The following is a 20,972-nucleotide window of genomic DNA, read 5'->3' as shown; positions in this document are numbered from 1 at the left end:
TCGACATGTTCTCCTAAGGTTATTAGCCCAAAAAGGTTGTTCATCATTGGTCACATGACCAATTTAAGACAACACAACAACAAGATGCAGCGACCCAGAGTCTCCATTTCCACTTAGGTCGAAAGTGCAGACTTCAAACTATATACCAGTTTTTAAATTGTGTCGATGGGCCACAAAACCAGAGTTATGATTAAAAAATACACGCAATGGTTTTTCTGAACAAAAGAGCGGTGTTTACAGCGGGAAGAAACGGCGTTTTCTAAGGACAACGCTAGCAAACACTCTCCGTTTGCAATTGAAAAAAGAAAAAGAAAAAACACCCCTAATTTTTGTTAAAGTTTTCCATGTCAACCAATCAACTTGTTCTGTAAATAGATTTAAATGGTTATATAAAACACGCCTGAAGCCTTGGCTGCATTTTTTGGTGAATAGTACCATATAACTTTGTAGTTTGCAAATCTTGTACATACTTTTTTAGAAATATACAATTTATAATTGCATTTCAAGTTATGAAAATGATTCATTAAACATGTTTGAGGTTTTTACAGTAAAACATAACTTTTTTCTACTCGGATTTTACATTTTTTGTCTGAATTTAGATTAATTGTGCAAATACAGTATGTCAAAATGAAAAAATAACTCCAATTTCAGATATTTGAGGTTGTGCTGAAAATAATGATACCAAACAAGGCAAGATAAACCGTTTTTAAAGTTGAAATATAGAAGTAAAATCAAAAGTAGTCAAAAACGGCCGGTTAAACTCACAGCTGGACTGCTACTTCCTGTTGAACGGTTGCTGCATGAGCTCCACATTAAGGCTCAGTGAATAGTAATGCCTTTTGCGGTATTGCAGTCTTTAGAATTAGTTTTTCCCTTCAGTACAAATCTGCTGGGATAACTGATGATGGAGAAATGCTTTCAGCTGCTGCAGACATCAGTAAATCTGACCTTTGTAAAGAAGGAGACTGATCTTGTTTCTATGACCACCATAAAACAATGGGGTCAGAACACCTAGCGAAATCAGATGTGTGCTTTGTAGTCCATCAACTGGTTTCAACATGGCAGACATCCAGCGTGGCACTGGATGCCACAAAGGTAAGGGCTTTTCTCTTTTCCTAAGACCTTCTCCTACCCACTTTTCCTTGATCTCGATGATGCAGGATCAGGAGACCGGAGGAACTTTTGCAGCTTTGTCTCTTTGTCGAGGGCATGTCTGTCTTCCGTTAACATTGGCTGTATCCTGGTATGCTCAGTGTTTTGCTCATGCACATTCTGGACAAACCTCTGGTCTGACGGTAAACTGATGAGAGAGCGCTGCTGCTGGTCTGCTTTCATTGTTCTGAGATCAGCTAGCAAGAAAACAAATGTCAGTGAAAAATGAGTTTTGTCATGTGGCCGACGTGATGTAAAGATGGGGCACGAATAAGTTTTTAATAACGAGTTTCATACATTAACACGTAAATGTGTGATGTTGACCATCTCTGATCAAAGATGAACCGATGCTGGTGCAGCAGCACTTTCAGCATCTGTGAGAACGTCTGAATGTAACCGGCTGCCATGACAACACTCTAACTTCATGTGAATATTGACCATTAACCATGTCAAGACTGATCACACGTTTTAATTTTTGAATTAATATTTTAATATGCGTTTGTACGTAGATGTAGGCCTGTGGTTCTGTTTTTCGGGGTCCCAACAGGACTCCAAACATATGCTTTATACAGCATCATATTTGATGTATCACATCATGTACTGAAACTAGCTCAACCGCCCCTCCCTGAGCCTGACTCTGCCGGAGGGTTTTGCTCATAGGGCATATGATTGTTGCCACTATTGTTGTGATTTGGCGCTGTATAAATAAAACTGAAGTGAATTGAACTTAATTTTACAACAGAGACTCTAGAGGGACTGATCTACCATCAACAGGTGGGACTGATAGGGTTTGACCTTCAAGGCTACTCAGGTCTGCTTATTGTCTCAGTGTTAGTGAAGAAAACAGCTGGACCATTTGGAGGTAGGATGCTCACCCACACTGGTTCCATCTGAACTCTGGGCAGATGTCATGGGACCGGAGGTTAGGACTTTCAATCAGAGAGGCAGGACAGACTTCCTGTACAGGGGTCGTGGGCTGTGCAGATCGACGAGGGTATGCAGGGAACTTGAATAAATGTTCAGTTTCTATGCTGTACGTCAGAACAAGATCCAGACTGTGATGAAAGTGGTGGCTTTTACATTTTCAGAGAAAAGTCAGCTTTGAGACTAATCATTTAAGTATCTAGATCAGGGGTATACACAGTGGGCCAAAATTCAAAACTGGAACAAAGTCGCGGGCTAACGTTAATATTTATTGAAATATATTTATTCCTCCAGATATAAGAATGAATCTTTTCGTATGGACTCAAACACGTTTTGCTGAAAAACTGAATATGGAACAAGCAAAGCTTAATACTAAACAATATATACATTAGCTGTATAATATAATATTTGGCTTCGCGGGCCAAATGTAATTAGGCTGCGGGCCAAATTTGGCCCGCGGGCCAGAGTTTGACACCTATGATCTAGATAATGAAATTGAGTAAGGTGATTGATGGATAACAACGAGTGTAGAGTAATGAGGTGGAATGGAAGATTACTACTGCTGCTCCTCCACAGGAGCAACAATGTGGCCTTGTGAGCTTCTCATTGTCTTTTATTTTGGTGCTTTGGAAGGAAACAGTCTTTTCTCTCCCAAGAAGACCAGTGTTTCCACAGAAGGTTTCTGAATTATCCAAATTTCCGAATTAAGGACCACATCATTTTTTGGACACCACTCAGACCGACAGCGAATTATGGAGAGCATGTAGGTAAACATGTCACTCCTGGTGCGACTGGGACCAGAGAAAACAAATTAGTAACCCATTAATTCATTATTACCTTTCTAACGTCTGATTGAGAGAACTGATTTTATCTTTAATATATCTTTAAAAATGTGATTTATCCATGAATTTATGATCAGCATTTCATAAAAAACAAAAATCTTTCACTTCCATCTTTTTTAATTCAGGACATTAAACACATAAACTGTCATGTGTCCGCTTTAGTGACCAGGATATAAAGAGTCCTTTAAATAAGCTGTCCAAAACTTTCAGGTAAATGGCCTGCATTTGTATAGCGCTTTTATAGTCCCTAAGGACCCCAAAGCGCTTCACACTACATTCAGTCATCCACCCATTCACACACACATTCACACACTGGTGATGGCAGCTACATTGTAGCCACGGCTGCCCTGGGGCGCACTGACAGAGGCGAGGCTGCCGGACACAGGCGCCACCGGGCCCTCTGACCACCACCAGTAGGCAAACATGGGGTTAGTATCTTGCCCAAGGATATTTGGCATGCAGCCAGGAGGCAGCCTGGGATCGAACCACCGACCTTCTGATTAGTGGCTGACCTGCTCTGCCACTTGAGCAGGTCAGCCAAATGTTAATAAACAGAAGTTTACAAACAGCACAATAAACACTGCTTTAAGCTGATCTGTAAACTCTGTCCTTTTCCAAAAGTCCAGGCTGGTAACCTGAACCCAGAGACAAGAGGACATGAAAAGATTCAGCTTATGGAGATCCAAATAAAACATCTGCAGATGCAGAGAGTGAACTGGAACATGTTTCTGAAGATGCAGAAAATAAAAGTGAAGAAAATTAATGAAAAACAGTCAAACTACAAAAGAAAGATCAATGAAAACCTGGAGGAAAGTAAACTTGTTCTGGTAAAATGATCATTAATAATATTCAGATGTTTTCTGAGTTTATCTGTGGAGCAAATAAAATATTTAACCTGAAGGAATTGAAATTGTGTCCTGATACGAGCTGAGCAGCAGAACACACTGTGTAACTCTAAAGTAGTAGGAAAGAGAAGCAGCAGAGTTTGATTACTGACAGAGACGTTAGTGATGGACTGCAGATGTTATTTCAAATCAAATCTCTTTGTTTGTATTGGGAGTGAAGGAAAGCTTTAATGAGACAAAACAAACTAGTTGTTATGTTTTATACAGTCTGTAATCTGACTACTGTAAAGAGTAACAAACTACAACAGGTAAAGTAATCTGTAATGTGAAATTCAATAAAAGAAAGGATTAAAAAACAGTATTGTGACAAAGTGAATCGAGCTGCTCCAGCTTCTTAGTGAGACAAAACTTAATTGATGCTGAGCAGGTTCAAGCCTGCAGGTCTGTTTCTGCACATCAAACCAAACATCTACCTTTTATCCTTCATCACTCCTCTTCTTTTTCTTCGCAGGAAATCTAATCTGCAGCTCCATCAGGCAGACCTCCCCTCTGCTCCTCCTCTTCCTCCTCTGCTTTCTCCTGAAAATTTCAGCCTCAGTCTCGATGAGCGTCTTTCACCGAGCACGTCGAGTGACTGAACGGGAGCTGAACAACAACCAATTGCACAGCTTCACATGCCACTTGGTGGTCAGGTGTTGTTACCGTGATGACGGTGAGCCGTGCGTTTAGGATGACGGGAAATTCTTCAGCTCTGACTCGTCAAAATCATGTAGTGAAGGAGATGAAAAGGGCAATCTACAGTAAACCTCCTCGAAACAGGATTGGAGCTGCGGTAAGTCTCTGTATCGAATTACTCACTAACTAGTCAAAGGCCACTAACTTATCATTAAACACTAACAGATCAATATCAGCCAATAACCATCCAGTAATCATAAAATAGTGACACTTGTTTTTTTTCTGACAGCAAAGTTTCTTCGTCATGTCGGTGTTTGCAGCGGCCATGCTAGCTCCTGCGGCGTGGATCCTCCGTCACCTACCAGAGTACCGCCAAAGGGTGCAGCGCAGTCCCAGGACCTGACCCTCATCTTCATCATTATTACCAGACCCTCATCTTCATCAAGCTGACTGTTCTGAAGCTGCTCTCATCTTCCTTGCCACTTTAAACCTATGATGAAGTTTTAAATATCAATAATAAACTTTGATCAGTCTCTGAAATCAATCGCATTTTTATACTGAAGTTTGCAGGTTTTGTTTATTACAGTGTGAGCAGTTTCTCCTCATGGAAGCACTGGTAATTATAATGAATGTGGCAGTTGGCTTCTTTCAGAAGAACGTATCTGATGTGCCCTGTCTTTTCTTCGAGGGCTGCTCCTTGTTGGATTGGACTGTTTGTCCCATTTGAGTGGCTTAATAAAAGAACAGCAACAGGAAGTGTGTTTGTGCAGGAATGTTTCTGTTTATTTTGCCAGATTTACAGAGTCAATTATTTTCAATGATAGAGAACATCAGTTCCCACGGAAATGACCGGATTAAAATTGAGACAGGAAGTGTTTCTTGTTTTCACACACGTTCAGATTCTGTGACTGAGCAGAGAAAAAAGGGATTAAACCAAAGAATAGTGAATCAGCCTTGACTGGTCAATGCTCTATCAGTTGTTACATAAGTTAAAATATTGGAGTCAGATCAAAATAAAACTGCTCCCCTGATGTTTATTTTACATCAGTGTTCCCACTATTATCTCTCTCACTTCTCTGAAGACGAAGAAGAAGAGGAGGCTCTGAGGCCACAAAGTTAAGCTCTATCACAAATGTTGTTTTTGTCTGTATAGAGCAAGGGTGGGAACTGCAGGCCTGGAGGGCCGGTGTCCTGCTGGGGCCTGTGCCCTTGATCCAACACAGCTGATTTAAATGGATAAATGAAAGTTCTCCAGAGGCCTGGTAATGAACTAATCATCTGATTCAGGTGTGAAACCTGCAGGACACCATCTGTGAGAATACAGTTACAAATCACGCTTGTAGTTTCTCCCACATACTGCAGAACAACTGCTTGCTCTAGAACCCTGAATGTTGAAGTGGAGAAACCCAACCCTAGGCAGCCAATAGGTCAGTTTATTCACCCTGTTGGATAACTTATAACTTCCACAACCAGATGCCATTTTTTATGGACCCAGATGTTTTACTGCAATTCCAAAGACCATTTCTGTTTTACTCTGCACAACCTTTCTCATATTTACAGTCAGGCTGTTTTCATCAGCACAGCCTTTCCCTTTGTCTTTACAGCAGTCAGTGGATACTGGAAATGTAGCTGAGATATAATATACTGAGTGTGAACATTCTCAAAACTGTATTGTATATAGTTTTTTTTAATAAATAAAAAAAAATATATACAATACATAAATAAATCCAGTTTCCAGCCAGTCTGTGTCTGTCGTCACAACGCAGTCAACCGTTTGAAATCTGCTACAGAAACACAGACCAGTGACATGTTTTGTAAGTGATCTCATATGATGCCAATCAAATCCTTTATTCAGAGCACATGTGAAAAATAGAAAACTAAAGAGACAAGGGGCCTGTCTCAATATGCGTACTTGCGTTCTCATGTACTGGGAATACGTCATCAGTCAGAGACCAAGTACTGTTCCAATTCGAAGTACGCATCAAGGCGAGAACATGAAAAATTCCTGGATGTGTTCTCGCTCCGCCCGTTTTATCGAGCATGCATCGGCGGTGACTTGTGTGGACTTGGTACAGCTAAATATCCCAGAATGCATTTCGCAAGACCTTTATGAAAATGGCCGAGGAGAAAACGCATAATTGTATGTTCAATACTACTATTATTGTAATATGCAGTGCATTTTCAATGCATTTTTATACAATAATATAGTTATTTAAACTTCGAATGCTTAGTAAATGTAACACTGCAGACCCTAATTAAAAATTTCCTATGCCCCTTTTTTGGAGGCGCCTTGCCCGCCAAATACACTGCAAAATCTCCAGTGTTAAATTGACACTAGAAAGTGTCTATATGTGTCCACTCTTTTGAGTGTTAAATTAACACTTTTGACAATACCCCTGGCTATTAAAATTAGGGAAGATTCAAGTATTGTGGGTGTGAACGGAGCAGGGAGAGGACATAAATTATTTCTGTATGCAGACGATATTTTAGAGATGTGTCAGGACCAGTGTTGGGACTAACGCGTTATTAAGTAACGCGTTACAGTAACTACGTTATTATTGTGGTAACGAGCACGGTAACTAGTTATTATGCCAAAATCAGGAACGCGTTAGTCGTTACTGGGATTTAGATAGGGTCGTTACTCGTTACTTCGTGTGGTGCCTATCGCGGAGCTTCCCCAGATTCAGTAACATTAGCAAATGGTAGATCTCAGACCTACCATTTATCAGCTCAAACATCCAACGACATGAATGCTTTAAAAGCATCAGCATCAACTCTTCTCTGACAGCATGGTGGGAGTTTCTAAAATTGACGGCGTCTTCATTAATCCCATGCAAACGTACACCTATCTGGAACAACCCTGACATATTACAAAACAATAATATGATAAACTTTTCAGATTGGAGTGGTAAAGGAATCAAATATTTAGAACATATACTAGAAGGAACAGAATTTATTTCATTTGACGGACTAGTTACACAATATGGGATCAACAAGAAAAGATTTTTAGAATATCAACAAATTAAATCCATAGTAAAAAAGAAATTTAAACCGGGTCAAGTTGAACTACAAACACCACCAAGTGTGGTTCAATTTCTTACTCTTAAACCCCCCAATTACTATCCAAAATATACAGAATGCTTTCTAAAACAGATGAATCAATATCACTTCCTATTGCAAAATGGGAAACGGATTTATCAGTTAACTTAGACCTAAACTTCTGGTCTCAGATTTGCTTAAAAACCTTTCATCTAATTAGAAATCCCAGTCTTCAATTAATTCAATACAAAATATTACATAGAGTGCACTATACAAGTCATCGGATGTTCAAGATGGGGTTTACGTCTACCAACAACTGCTCACACTGCCAAACCAATTCACCGGACAATTATATCCACGCTCTTTGGTTCTGTCCACCAGTTCAGAAGTTGTGGCGCGAGATATGTGAAGACTTATCGAAGTGTCTGAAATGTAACATTCCAACTTCCCCCTTAGTGTGTTTGTTGGGCAGCTTAGATAATGTCACTACAGAAAAGAATATAGCCCATATGGTTTTCACTGCCCTATGCATAGCCAAGAAAACAGTCCTCATGAACTGGAAAAATAAAAATAATCTTAATTCTAACCAATATAGAAATTATCTATTAGATTACATTAGTCTTGATACAGCCTCTGCCACCACATCAGATCAATTGCTCTGGGCTCCTTTGATCAGCTCCATCACCTAGTGGGGGTGGGGGGTCATAGTTTGGTTCCGCCTTCACTGTTGTGATTGGTGTGGGGGTAGGGACAGGCTTAGGGCGTCGGGGGTTCCCCGGAGGCATCTTCCTTGGGGGGCTCAACCCGGGGTAGCGGTCATGTCCGGTTAGGGGCTCTGTTGGCTCTCAGGTGACTGTTTCCTCACGGCTGCGTGCAGCGGGGCTAGGGGAGGGTTAGGGGTAGGTTTGTGTAAATAAGCAGGCCGCCAGCAAGCTGGCAACCTGAAGTGCACGGGCCATCAATGGGGCTGGGTGGTGATGTCCCTGCCCTGTTTCAAAAAGTTACCCATCTTGGGTGTATGCGCATTTTACATCATTGGGCCCTCGCGACGTTTCGGCATATCTGTGCCTTCTTCAGGCTGGCCCAATGTGTGTTCTCTTGTGTCTGTTTGACTTCTGTCTTGTCTGTGCCTCTCTTGGCTTTTATACTCTGTCTTGGCTCCTCCCACTCTTGGGTTTCCAACTTGTGTTTCTTACTTGTTTTTCTTTCTGTTTTTCTCTTTACGTGACTTTCTTGTCTTACTATGTTTCTTAAAAATTCTTACTTGCTTTTCTTACTGTTTTTCTCTTTACGTGACTTCCTTGTCTTACTGTACTTATGTTTTCTCTTACTTTTCATCTCTTTATCTTTGTTTCTTACTTTTCTTTCTCTGTTTCTTTTTCGTGACTTTCTCTTTGTCTTTCTTTGTCTTTATCTTTGTTTCTTACTTTTCTTTCTCTGTTTGTTTTTTCGTGACTTTCTCTTTGTCTACTTTTCTTCATTTCTCCACTTGTTTTCTATATTATTGTTTTTCATGGCACCCCCTGCTGTTTTGACATCCCGTCCTTTGATCTTTATTCATATTTATGATTTTGGCACCCCCTTCCTTTTATGTCCTTTCCTTGTTTCCTACTTGGTTTTTTACGTGACTTTGTCTTGTTTTCCTACTTGGTTTTTCTGTGACTCTTTGTCTTTGTGTTCTACGTTTTTCTTTGTGTTTTAGGGGACCCCCCTGGTTAGGGATGGGGTGAAAACAGGCCACCAAGGGCCTGACGTGCACTGTCCATCAATGGGGGCCGGGAGATGGAGACCCTGCCCGGGTGTTCAAAAAATTGCCCATATCTTGGGTTAACTGTCTTGGGGCCGTCGTGACGTTTCGGCTGAGTAGTGCCTTCTTCAGACTGGCCCGGTAATTGTGACTCCTTTTATATAGGTTCTGTCAGGTAAGACTTTTCTTTTTCCTTTTATTTAGGTTTGGCGACAGGTAAGTATTTTTTTATTTTATTTTTTTCTTTTCCCTTTCTTTTTAGGTTTTTTTTCTTTAAGTATATTTTCTTACTTTTCTTTTTCCTTTTATTTAGGTTTGGCGACAGGTAAGTATTTTTTTATTTTATTTTTTCCTTTCCCTTCTTTTTAGGTTTTTTTTCTTTCCTTCTTTTTAGGTTTTTGTTCAAAGTTTTAAATTTCAAACCCCCCCCCTGGTTAGGGATTAGGTGAAAACAGGCCACCAGGGGCCTGACGTGCACTGTCCATCAATGGGGGCCGAGGAGCCCTGCCCGGCGGTTCCAAAAATTACCCATGTCTTGGGTTTGAGAGCTAGTGGGCTATCGCGAGACGTTTCGGCATAGAAGTGCCTTCTTCAGTTGAGCCCAGGTAAATATGAGGTCTTCCTTTATACAGGCTTTCTTTTACAGGTAAGTATTTTTCCTTTAATAAGTTTTTTCTTCGGTAAGTATTTTTCCCTTTTGTTTCTTTCCTTTATACAGGCTTTATTTTAACAGGTAAGTATTTTTCAGGAAAAACCCTGAAAAATACTTACCTGTATGGTATGGTCTGTGCTCCAATGCACAGACCATACCTGCTCCCTTCTCAGGCGTCCAGGACCCCACCAGTGGGGTTTCAAATGGAGTGTTATAGATTTGGTCAGAGAGGTGGGGTTTTTTTCAGATTGGCAAATGGTTAGGTTTAGGGCAGGAGGCCAATTATTCTGGGGGTCACTGAGGTTAGGGTTAGGGTCAATTTCAAGGCCAGGATGCTCCCCTGTGAGACCTGAAAAAGGCGAGGTCCCCAGTGCAGTGACAAAATGTCCATAAGTACACACACGAAAGTAATGAAATGTTAACTATATACACGTTGTTGTATTAATACCTCCTATAACCCTTTTCGTTGAGGCCATTTGGATAAACTGTATTTAGTTTAGCTATCCAAATCCTCTCAGCTCTCCATCTCTGTTGTGTTGTCCACCTCGAATTGATTTGAATGGCTGTCGCTGTGACAGAATCCCAGCCATGCAATAAAAAGTGTTTGACAAGGTGAGTGTGAGTGTTCTTTTTCCGTGTGATGTTGTATCTGTGTTGAGTGAATCTGGTGAGCAGTGTGTTACCAGTTTCTCCCACATACTGGATCCCACATCTCTTGCATGCAATCAAATATATACAGTTTTTGGACCTCGGGGTCCCTTTGCACAATGACAGAAAAACCTGACCATTGGAGTGGCTTCGCACCAACCTATGATGTTGGAAAAATTGCCCTTGATGTCTCTGTCTAGGCACAGAGAGAGGTGTGATTTGCGCTCGAATGAGGAGATCACCCAGATTTTTATGCCTCCTGAAGGCAGCAATCACTCTGTGAGTATGGAGTGTCTGGACATCCCGAGACAGGTTCTGGAAATTGTTCTTAATAGCCCTGACTAATTTGCAGGTGCAGGGGGCATATGTGATGACCACTGGAAGTAAAGGGGAAACATCAATTGGTTTTGTCAGCAAAAATGATTTGAAGCATCTCCTTAGGAAAGACCAACAGTACCCCCTAGTGGAGAGAGCAGAGAAGAGGGTCTTGACAGCAGTTCCAAAATCAGATTTCTGTGTGCAGATTCTGTGGAATCTTAACAGCTGAGATTTGACAATTCCTGCAAATGTGTGTTTGGGATGAAAGCTTGTTTTAAATAGTAGGGCATGAGTGTCTGTAGGTTTAAAGAATACCTTTATGTCCAATTTGTGATCATTTATGAAATTTGTGCCCTTAAAGGTGGTTGTGTCAAGAAAATCAATAGAGGTCTTACTGATGGTTGATTTAAGCTTAATAGAAGCATTGTGGTCATTTAAAGTCCTAAGAAACATCTCAAAATCCTGCTCAGAATGTTGCCAGACACCCCATATGTCGTCCAGAAAGCGATAATAATGCAGTGGTTTCTTTATGCATTTATCTAGTGCAGCAGTTTCCCACTCTGCCATGAAGATGTTTGCATATGCTTGGGCAAACTTTTTCCCCATAGCCGTCCCCTTGATTTGTAAATAGAAGTCACCATTGAATTCAAAATCGTTCCTTGTGAGGTTTATTTCTAAAAGTTGTAGTAATTCCTTTTCCGGTCTTTTCTTATTCGGGTATCTTTGAAAGACCCTCTTAATGGAGTCAATGCCTTCACCAATGTCAATGTTTGTGTAAAGGCTGTCAATATCTATGGAAAACAGAAAAGCATCAATGGGGACTTCTATTTGCTTCACTTTATCCACAAAATCATATGTGTCTTTAATGTAGCTTGCATGTTTTGTGGATAAAGGATTCAAAAAATAGTCTAAATACTCTGCTGTGTGATAAGTTTCGCTGTCACAGTCAGAGACAATTGGCCTTCCTGGGGGCACCTGAAAGGGGACACTCCATTTTATCAGGTCTTTGTGGATTTTCGGCAGCATATAGAAGAGCCTTCCCCTTGGTTCAGCAGACCCCAGTAAATAGTTCCTTTGTTTTACGTTTATGAATTTCTTTTGGTGTAAATTGTTAATGATTTTTTCCACCATAGGTATTGTGTCGTGAAAAATGGGTTTTTTAAGTTTCAAATAGTATGTTTTGTCATTCAATTGTCTATAGCCTTCCTCCAAATACTGTTCTCTGTCCAGAATTACAACCGCGCTTCCTTTGTCCGCTGGTTTTATAATAATTTGTTTATTTTCTTTCAGTTCTGTTAGGGCCCTTGTTTCTTCTGTTGTCAAATTAGGTTTAATACGTTCTACATGAAATTGATTTTGGAAATACTCATAATCTGCTTTTATCAAGGTGCCGATCTGGGGTGGAAGCTGGGCAATGGACGGAGACCATTCTGATTTTGGAGTGAAAGGTTGGGGTTCAGTCTCATTTTTATCCCCATAAAATGCAGCCAATTTGATTCGTCTATGGTACTGTTGAATGTCATATTTACACTGTAATCGCAAATTTTTATTGTACCCTTTTGTGGGGATAAAAGTCAGGCCCCTATTTAGTAGGGTCCGCTGGGCAGTGGAAGGCTGGAATGTTTTGGACAAGTTCATAAAACCATCTACAACATTTACCACATTTACATCACTTTTCCCCTGCCGGTTAAATAGGCTTATGGGGATTCCCCGTTTAGGTACATTTCCCAGTGTTGTAGCATGGCTTCAGATGTACCATGTGACCAATGAATGTCATCACCTTCCGTGGTGAAAATGTCTGGAGTGAGAGCTGGGATGTGGTTCTTTAAACCTGTAATGAAAGCATTCAGGTGCAGTAATGTGTCCTGTTCCACCTGAGGAAGGGCAGAAGAAAAGTTAATTTCAGGCACAAAAATGTCAGCTTCAGGGAACTTTTCTCGAGCTGCTCTCAGTGCCCTTTTCAGCTCCAGTATTGGCACATTTTTGTCCCTTTGTGATCTATTGTTAATCCCAAAGGACAGGACCAGTGTTGTCACTGATGTGTCAGTGGTGGCTCTCTCCAGCAGATTCTCTGCATGCCACCATTTGGCTCCCGGGAAACTGTCGATCTGCAGGCTGTCAGTTGCAAAAGGAGGAAGTCTGCTGACATTGGAGTCGCCGACGATGATCCAATGCTCCTTGATGTGTAGATGCCAGTCTTTCAGTTTCCTGCGGGTGTTAGGATGTCTCGTTGGGGTCCGCACCTGCTGCTCTGATGAGGCTGGTGAAGGAGGAGAAGACGATGAAGGCGATTCCTCCGCTGTTCTCATTTGGAGTCGAGTCTGTACACAGGAGTTCAGTCTGTCCAAGCTGCTGCGACGTGGGCCCAGGTGAGTCGCTGGTTGTGGTTTGGCCACTGTAGCTGTGTTATCCTGCTTTGTCTTTTGGGGGGTGGATTCCCCCTGTGTGAGGTCCAGCACCTCAGTGTTCATCTCCTCCACAGGTTGTGGTGGCTGGATGGAGGGAGAAGGTGATATCTCCTGGATTGGAGTATCTTGGAGTGCAACGAGGATTTTCTTCACTCTCTGGTCCCTCGGTGCCGCCGGAGTGGTTTCCGCCGGAGTGGGTTCTGGCGCTTGTGGAGTCTCCGGAGGAGCGGTGAGTGTCGGTTCGCTCTCTTTTTCCTCCTCCCTCTCAGAAAAGGGTGACCAATCTCCACTGACGTGGTCTGTCATTGTTGCCGTCGTTGTTTTGGATGTGATGATCTTTGCAGGTGGCTCATGGACCTGTGCAGAAACGGTTATCCTGCGGCCGGTCCCGGTCTGAGGTTGGGTGTGTTGTGTGTGTGAAACAGTTTGTTGTGTTACCTCAGCAAGGGGTTCAATAATGTCTAGTTGTCTCATTCTCTCGTCCTCCTGTGGCTGTTCCACGGGTTCGCTGGCAGTAGTCGTCTCCACCGTTATAGTGGCTGCCCTGAGCTCAGCCATCTTTACCATAATCTCTGCTCGAGCCTGCTCCAGGGATTCGGGTTGCAGGCGACGGCCCAGGTTCCTCTTGGCCCAGGAAGTTGCGATCTCGAATGGCCCCCCCCAATCCTGTATAGGGAACTCAGAAAGTGTTTTTATATCCTTCTCAATGTTCTCAGTATAGTGATCTCGAAGGATCAAAATGGCTGTATGAGCCCAGTTCCTCGCGTTTCCCTCAATCTTAGTCTGTGTCATTTTGTTGGGAATGGCTGGCTTAATCACAGTCATTAGATTGTGGGCTACTTTATTCAGAGAAGGGGGATAATTGTCACTTGCCACATTTTTCAGATGGTGCACCGCTTTAATTAGTCTGTGCATAATGCGAACCTTCGCAGAAAAATCAGGGTCATCTGATAATATTTTGTTGGCAGGGGGTCCAGCTCGTTCAGTTCGGGCGGGTTTTACGTACCGATTGTTCTGAGTTGTCCTCCGTTCAAATCGGCGGTCCCGTCCGGGGGGCGATCTGCGTCTGCTCGCCCCAGCTGTCCAGCCGCGATCTCCTCTCTGGTCCCAATTGTCCTGAGCTGTTATCTGTTCAAATCGGCGGTCCCGTCCGGTCCAACTTGCCTGTCGGGCTGCGTAGCGGTCTGTTGCCGGTCGTTCTCTCATTCGGCTCCGCTGAGGTGCGTGGAAGAGATCTGGCTCACTGTAGCGGTGCTCACCTCTCACGACCGATGCATAAGGGTTAGGGATGTGGAATTGAGTCCGGTCCCGAAAGGGTCCAGACGGTGCTCGGTCCATCCCTCCACCCCTGCCACTTGTCCCCCGCTGGACACGTCTACGGGAAGGCAGCCGCCCTCTCCCGTGACGCACCACCGTCCAGCCTTCTGAGTCCATCCGGGACCCCATGGATTTTTTTCTATCTCTTGATGTCGCCTTTGTTATCTTTATTTAATAATTGTTTTAATGTGCTATTTATTCCAGTTAGATATGTAAATTATGTGTATATGAATTTACAATCACAAACAAGGCGAGAAAAAAGAAAAAGTAAAAAAAGTAAATGAAATTTGTTTTTAAACAAAAATAGATGAAATTAATAAAATTGTTTAATTTTTAATAAGTGAAAACCAATGAATTAATGTGCCCACTGCCGCGACGTTTCGACCCAAGATAGGTCTTCCTCAGGCTGGGGCACAATGAATAAGCTGGGAATGCACAGAGAGAGAGAGATGTTGCCTCTTCAACGGTCAGCTCCCAAATGAGCTCCTCTCTACTGTGCAGCCTTTTATAGGCTTGGTTTAGGGTTAGGGTTGAGATAAAGCAGGCCCCCCTAAAGGGTCCTGGGTGCACTGTCCATCAATGGGGGCCGGGAGATGGAGACCCTGCCCGGGTGTTCAAAAAATTGCCCATATCTTGGGTGAAGTAGCTCGGGGCCCACGTGACGTTTCGGCGGAGTAGTGCCTTCTTCAGACTGGCCCGGCTTAATGTGACTCTGTCAGGTACGACCTTTCTTTTTCCTTTTATACAGGTTTTCAACAAGTAAGTATTTCTTTGTTTTAATTTTTTCTCTTTTCCCTTTCTTTACAGGTTTTTTCTTTAAGTGCTTTTCTTTTTCCTTTTATATAGGTTTTTAGGACAGGTAAGTATTTTCCTTCTCTCTTTTACAGGTTTTTTCCTTAAGTGTTTTTCTCTTTCCTTTTATACAGGTTTGGCGGCAGGTAAGTATTTTTTAATTTTTCTACAGGTAAGTATTTTTTTTATTTTATTTTTTAGGGTTAGGGTGTGGGGAAGACTAGGCCCGGCTATGCCGGAACCTAAGTGCACGGTCCATCACTGGGACTGGTATTGGTGCCCCCTGATCAAAAAATTACCCTTAAGCGGGTGTAGTGCACTGCGGTGGGCCTTCGCGACGTTTCGGCTTCTCTGAGCCTTCTTCAGGCTGGCCCACCCGCTTTTGAGTTCAGATTTGCCACTCTGGGCCTTTTATACTCTTCCTTTTTTTTTCCTTTTCTGTTCTTGTTAACTTTTTCTGTTTCTTAGTTTTTTCTTGTTCTCAGCTTTGGCTGCTTTAGCTCTCCCTTTTTCTATCTTTTTCTGTTGTTCTTTATCTTTCTGTTTTTCTTTATCCTTCCCTTTGTATTTCTGTTATTCTTTATTCTTGTTCTTTATTCTTTCTGTGTTTCTTTATCTTTCTCTTTGTATTCTGTCGTTCTTTACTCTTTCTGTGTTTCTTTATTATTTCTCCTTATTTCACTTGTGTTCTTTTCTTTATTCTTTCTCATATTTCTTTAAATGGCACCCCCTTCTCTTTAGACATCCCGTCCGTGGTCTATATTTCTCTTTTATGGCACCCCCTTCCTGTAAATCCTTTCCTTGTGTACTCTGTTCTTTCTTTCTGAACTTTCTTGTCTTTTTCTCCTTTTAGTTAGGCTTTTAAAGTTCCCTTAGGGTTAGGGCTAGAGGGGGAGGGGGGAGGGGGGCAAAGGGGTTAGGGTAAGGATGTGGGGAAAGACTAGGCCCGGCTATGCCGGAACCTAAGTGCACGGTCCATCACTGGGACCGGTATTGGTGCCCCCTGTTCAAAAAATTACCCTTAAGCGGGTGTAGTGCACTGCGGTGGGCCTTCGCGACGTTTCGGCTCAATGTGGCCTTCCTCAGGCTGGCCCACCCGCTCTTTGTGTTTAGTTCTGCCACTCTGGGCCTTTTATACTCTTCTTTTTTACTTCTGTTTTTCTTAACTTTTCTGTTTCTTAGTTTTTTCTGTTTCTCAGCTTTGGCTGCTTTAGCTCTCCCTTTTTCTATCTTTATTCTTTCTGTTATTCTTACGGGACTTTCTGTCTTTCCGTGTACTTCTGTTTTTCTTTATTCTTTCTGTTATTCTTTATTCTTACGGGACTTTCTGTCTTTCCGTTTTTCTCTATTCTTTCTGTTATTCTTTGTTCTTACGGGACTTTCTGTCTTTCCGTTTCTTTCTGTTGTTCTTTTATTCTTTCTGTTATTCTTTATGCATTCTCTTTATTTCTCTTACGGGACTTCTTGTCTTTCCGTCTTTTCTTTTTCTCTGTCTTACGTGACTTTCTCATATTTCTGTAAATGGCACCCCCTTCTCTTTAGACATCCCGTCCTATGTTCTGTATTTTTCTTTATTCTTTTATGGCACCCCCTTCTTGTAAATCCTTTCCTTTTGTTTCTGCTCTTTCTTGGCTTTTTTCTCCTTATGCAGGCTTTTTTTCTCCTTATGTAGGCTTTTGTGGTTCCCTTAAATTAGGGCTAGAAGGGGAGGGGGGAGGGGGGTTAGGGGTTAGGGGTTAGGGTGTGGAAAAGGAAACAGGGTCCCAGCAATTGCTGGTCCCCTGTTGGTGCACTCTCACTCGACTGGAGTGGGCATTAGGGTTAGGGGAAGGGGACTGAGCCTGCCACCTCTGTGAGGCAGGAAACGCACGGGGTTAGGGTTTGGGGAAAGAAAGGGGTCCCAGGCAGAAGTCTGGGTCCCCTGGTGCACGCTCACTCGACTGGGGTGGGCACTGATGCCCCCCGATCAAAAAATTGCCCATCATTGGGTAGTAGTGGCCATTAGTGTGTCTATTGAGCCCGTCGCGACGTTTCGGCGTTACTTCGCCTTCATCAGGCTGGGCTCAATGAGGGTAGGGACTGATTTGTCCTCTATTTATACTTTTTCTTTTCTTAGCTTTTCTTTCTGACTTTTTTGTCTTACTTTTTTCTGTTTCTTCTTACTTAGGTTTTTTCTTGGCTTTTTAATTTTCTCTGTACTTAGGTTTTTCTATTTTTCTCTCTGTCACTTTTTCTGTTTTTACGTGACTTTCCTCTTTTCCTCTCAACCCTACTTGGGGAGCTTTCTTACTCTCTCTCTTTTTTTCTTCTCAACCCTACTTGGGGAGCTTTCTTTCTAACCTTTTTCATTATGGCACCCCCTATTCCTTAGTCCACTCTGCATCTTGTTTTTCTGGCACCCCCATCCTTAGTAACCACTCTATTTAGGCTTCTTTTTCTGTTTTTTGTTTTTCCATTTTTTTAGGCTTTTTTTCTGTTTTTTCTGGGGTTGGGACAGGGAGGGGGGGATAGGTTAGGGTTAGGGAAGGGGTTTGGGGAAAGAAAGGGGTCCCAGGCAGAAGTCTGGGTCCCCTGGTGCACGCTCACTCGACTGGGGTAGGCACTGATGCCCCCGGATCAAAAAATTGCCCATCATTGGGTAGTAGTGGCCATTAGTTGTTCTATTGAGCCCGTCGCGACGTTTCGGCGTTACTTCGCCTTCATCAGGCTGGGCTCAATGAGGGTAGGGACTGGTTTGTCCTCTATTTATACTTTTTCTTTTCTTAGCTTTTCTTTCTGACTTTTTTGTCTTACTTTTTTCTGTTTCTTCTTACTTAGGTTTTTTCTTGGCTTTTTAATTTTTTCTGTACTTAGTTTTTTCTATTTTTCTCTCCGTCACTTTTTCTGTTTTTACGTGACTTTCCTTTTCCTCTCAACCCTACTTGGGGAGCTTTCTTACTCTCTCTCTTTTTTCTCTTCTTCTCAACCCTACTTGGGGAGCTTTCTTTCTATCCTTTTTCTTTATGGCACCCCCTATTCCTTAGTCCACTCTGTCTATCATCTTGTTTTTCTGGCACCCCCATCCTTAGTATCCACTCTATTTAGGCTTCTTTTTCTGTTTTTTGTTTTTCCATTTTTTTAGGCTTTTTTTCTGTTTTTTCTGGGGTTTGGGACAGGGAGGGGGGGATAGGTTAGGGTTAGGGAAGGAGATGTGGGTAGGGGCATCGCCCACTCCACCGGGACCTGGCTGGTAAGGGTTTGGGGAAAGAAAGGGGTCCCAGGCAGAAGTCTGGGTCCCCTGGTGCACGCTCACTCGACTGGGGTAGGCACTGATGCCCCCGGATCAAAAAATTGCCCATCATTGGGTAGTAGTGGCCATTAGTTGTTCTATTGAGCCCGTCGCGACGTTTCGGCGTTACTTCGCCTTCATCAGGCTGGGCTCAATGAGGGTAGGGACTGGTTTGTCCTCTATTTATACTTTTTCTTTTCTTAGCTTTTCTTTCTGACTTTTTTGTCTTACTTTTTTCTGTTTCTTCTTACTTAGGTTTTTTCTTGGCTTTTTAATTTTTTCTGTACTTAGTTTTTTCTATTTTTCTCTCCGTCACTTTTTCTGTTTTTACGTGACTTTCCTTTTCCTCTCAACCCTACTTGGGGAGCTTTCTTACTCTCTCTCTTTTTTCTCTTCTTCTCAACCCTACTTGGGGAGCTTTCTTTCTATCCTTTTTCTTTATGGCACCCCCTATTCCTTAGTCCACTCTGTCTATCATCTTGTTTTTCTGGCACCCCCATCCTTAGTATCCACTCTATTTAGGCTTCTTTTTCTGTTTTTTGTTTTTCCATTTTTTTAGGCTTTTTTTCTGTTTTTTCTGGGGTTTGGGACAGGGAGGGGGGGATAGGTTAGGGTGTGGAAAAGGAAACAGGGTCCCAGCAATTGCTGGTCCCCTGTTGGTGCACGCTCACTCGACTGGAGTGGGCATTGATGCCCCCTGATCAAAAAATTACCCATCTTGGGTTATAGTTGCTAGCTGTTTATGATTGAGCCCGTCGCGACGTTTCGGCGTTGTTTCGCCTTCATCAGGCTGGGCTCAATGATGTAGGGACTGTCTTGTCCTCTATTTATATGTTTCCCTCAACTTAGGTTTTCTTTGTGACTTTCTTGTCTTCTATTTCTCTGTTTCTTCTTACTTAGGTTTTTTTCTGCATTTTCTTAGCTTTTTCTGTGCTTTTTTCTGTTTTTCTCAACCCTGCTTGGGGAGTTCTATGTTTCTGTTTGTCTCAACCCTACTTGGGGAGCTTTTCTTTCTGTTTTTCTCAACCCTGCTTGGGGAGTTCTATGTTTCTGTTTGTCTCAACCCTACTTGGGGAGCTTTTCTTTCATGTGCTTTCTTCTTAGCTTTCTCTGTACTTTTTTCTTAGTTTTTCTCTATTTTTCCTCTCTGTGTACCCTTTGTGACTCTCTTGTCATCTATTTCCATTTTTCCTTGTTTTTATTCATGGCACCCCCTATTCCTTAGTCCACTCTTTCTTTCATCTTTATATTTCTGGCACCCCCATCTTTAGTAACCACTCTATTTAGGCTTCTTTTTCTGTTTTTCTATTTTTCCATTTCTTAGGCTTTTTTTCTGTTTTTAGGGTTAGGGTTAGGGGTTAGGGTTAGGGTTAGGGTTAGGGTTAGGGTTAGGGTTAGGGTTAGGGGTTAGGGTTAGGGTTAGGGTTAGGGTTAGGGGGTTAGGGTTAGGGGGTTAGGGGGTTAGGGTTAGGGTTAGGGTTGGGTTAGGGTTAGGGTTGGGTTAGGGTTAGGGTTAGGGTTAGGGTTAGGGGGTTAGGGGGTTAGGGTTAGGGTTAGGGTTGGGTTAGGGTTAGGGTTAGGGTTAGGTTAGGGGAAATTGAAACTCCTCCCTGCACGAGGAGGGCAGGAGTTGGTGCACGCTCCGCACCATGACCCTTCCCGAGACCCGTTACGTTGTCGCCACCCCATCTACCGTATCCGGCAGTCCCCAGGTCCGAATTCAGGTAAGTACCGTCCTTTTCTTTTTTAGGTTCAGGTAAGTACCAAATTATATTTAATTTTGCCGAATTTGTGTTTTATTTGTCCTGTTCTTTAGGTTTTTAACTGTTTTTTAATAAAATTGGTCTTTGCTCAATGAATTTAGTCTCTGTGTCGTTTTTATTTCCAATTCTTAGGCTTTTAAACTGTTTTTATCCATAAATTATCCAATTTTTAGGTTATCAATTTATGATAGTCCATATATTAGGTTTTTAATTTTTTAGGCCAGTAAATCAATGCATAAATGAAAAAACATCAAAAGAAATCCCCCCCGAAAATAACAAACTAAAATAACAAACTAAAATAACAAACAAAAACACGTTTTAGTGCTGACGCATGGCTGTAGCTACGTTTCGGCTGGATTGTGCCTTCTTCAGGCTGTGCACATGCGTCGCTGGCCAAATCAAAATGAAGAGACTCTTCTCTGCCCCTCCTTTTATATGTGCTGTGGCTCCTCCCTCCAGCAGCCGCTGAAAGTACCGGATGTACGTCACTTTGCTTTTTTTCTTTTTTTGTGTTTTTCTCTTTTTCTTTTTCTGGTTTTTCCTTTTTCTTTTTTCTTGTTGCTTACTTTTACTTAATCCTTT

General features: G+C 42.3%; 1 protein-coding gene across 1 annotated transcript; it reads right to left on the bottom strand.

Annotated features, from left to right (window-relative positions):
* Positions 1–11,431: 11,431 nt before the first annotated feature.
* Positions 11,432–17,049, bottom strand: LOC147321499 (uncharacterized). Its single transcript, XM_086305432.1, has one exon. The coding sequence runs from the start codon at positions 14,694–14,696 to the stop codon at positions 12,540–12,542; it is 2,157 nt and encodes a 718-aa protein (XP_086161558.1). The 5' UTR covers positions 14,697–17,049; the 3' UTR covers positions 11,432–12,539.
* Between the last annotated feature and the right edge of the window lie 3,923 nt (positions 17,050–20,972).

This window comes from Aulonocara sp. 'chitande type north' Nkhata Bay, linkage group LG9 (assembly GCF_057382095.1).
Source record: "Aulonocara sp. 'chitande type north' Nkhata Bay isolate Kocher_YH1m ecotype deep benthic linkage group LG9, A_spYH_male_GT1.1, whole genome shotgun sequence".
Classification (NCBI taxonomy): domain Eukaryota; kingdom Metazoa; phylum Chordata; class Actinopteri; order Cichliformes; family Cichlidae; genus Aulonocara; species Aulonocara sp. 'chitande type north' Nkhata Bay.
The sequence above is the reverse complement of the archived record's forward strand: the minus strand, read 5'-3'. Positions and strand labels throughout refer to the sequence as shown.

Bases quoted from the DNA above. Each gene is read 5' to 3' on its own strand.
- LOC147321499 (XM_086305432.1), bottom strand. From the start codon at position 14,696: ATGGGGTCCCGGATGGACTCAGAAGGCTGGACGGTGGTGCGTCACGGG.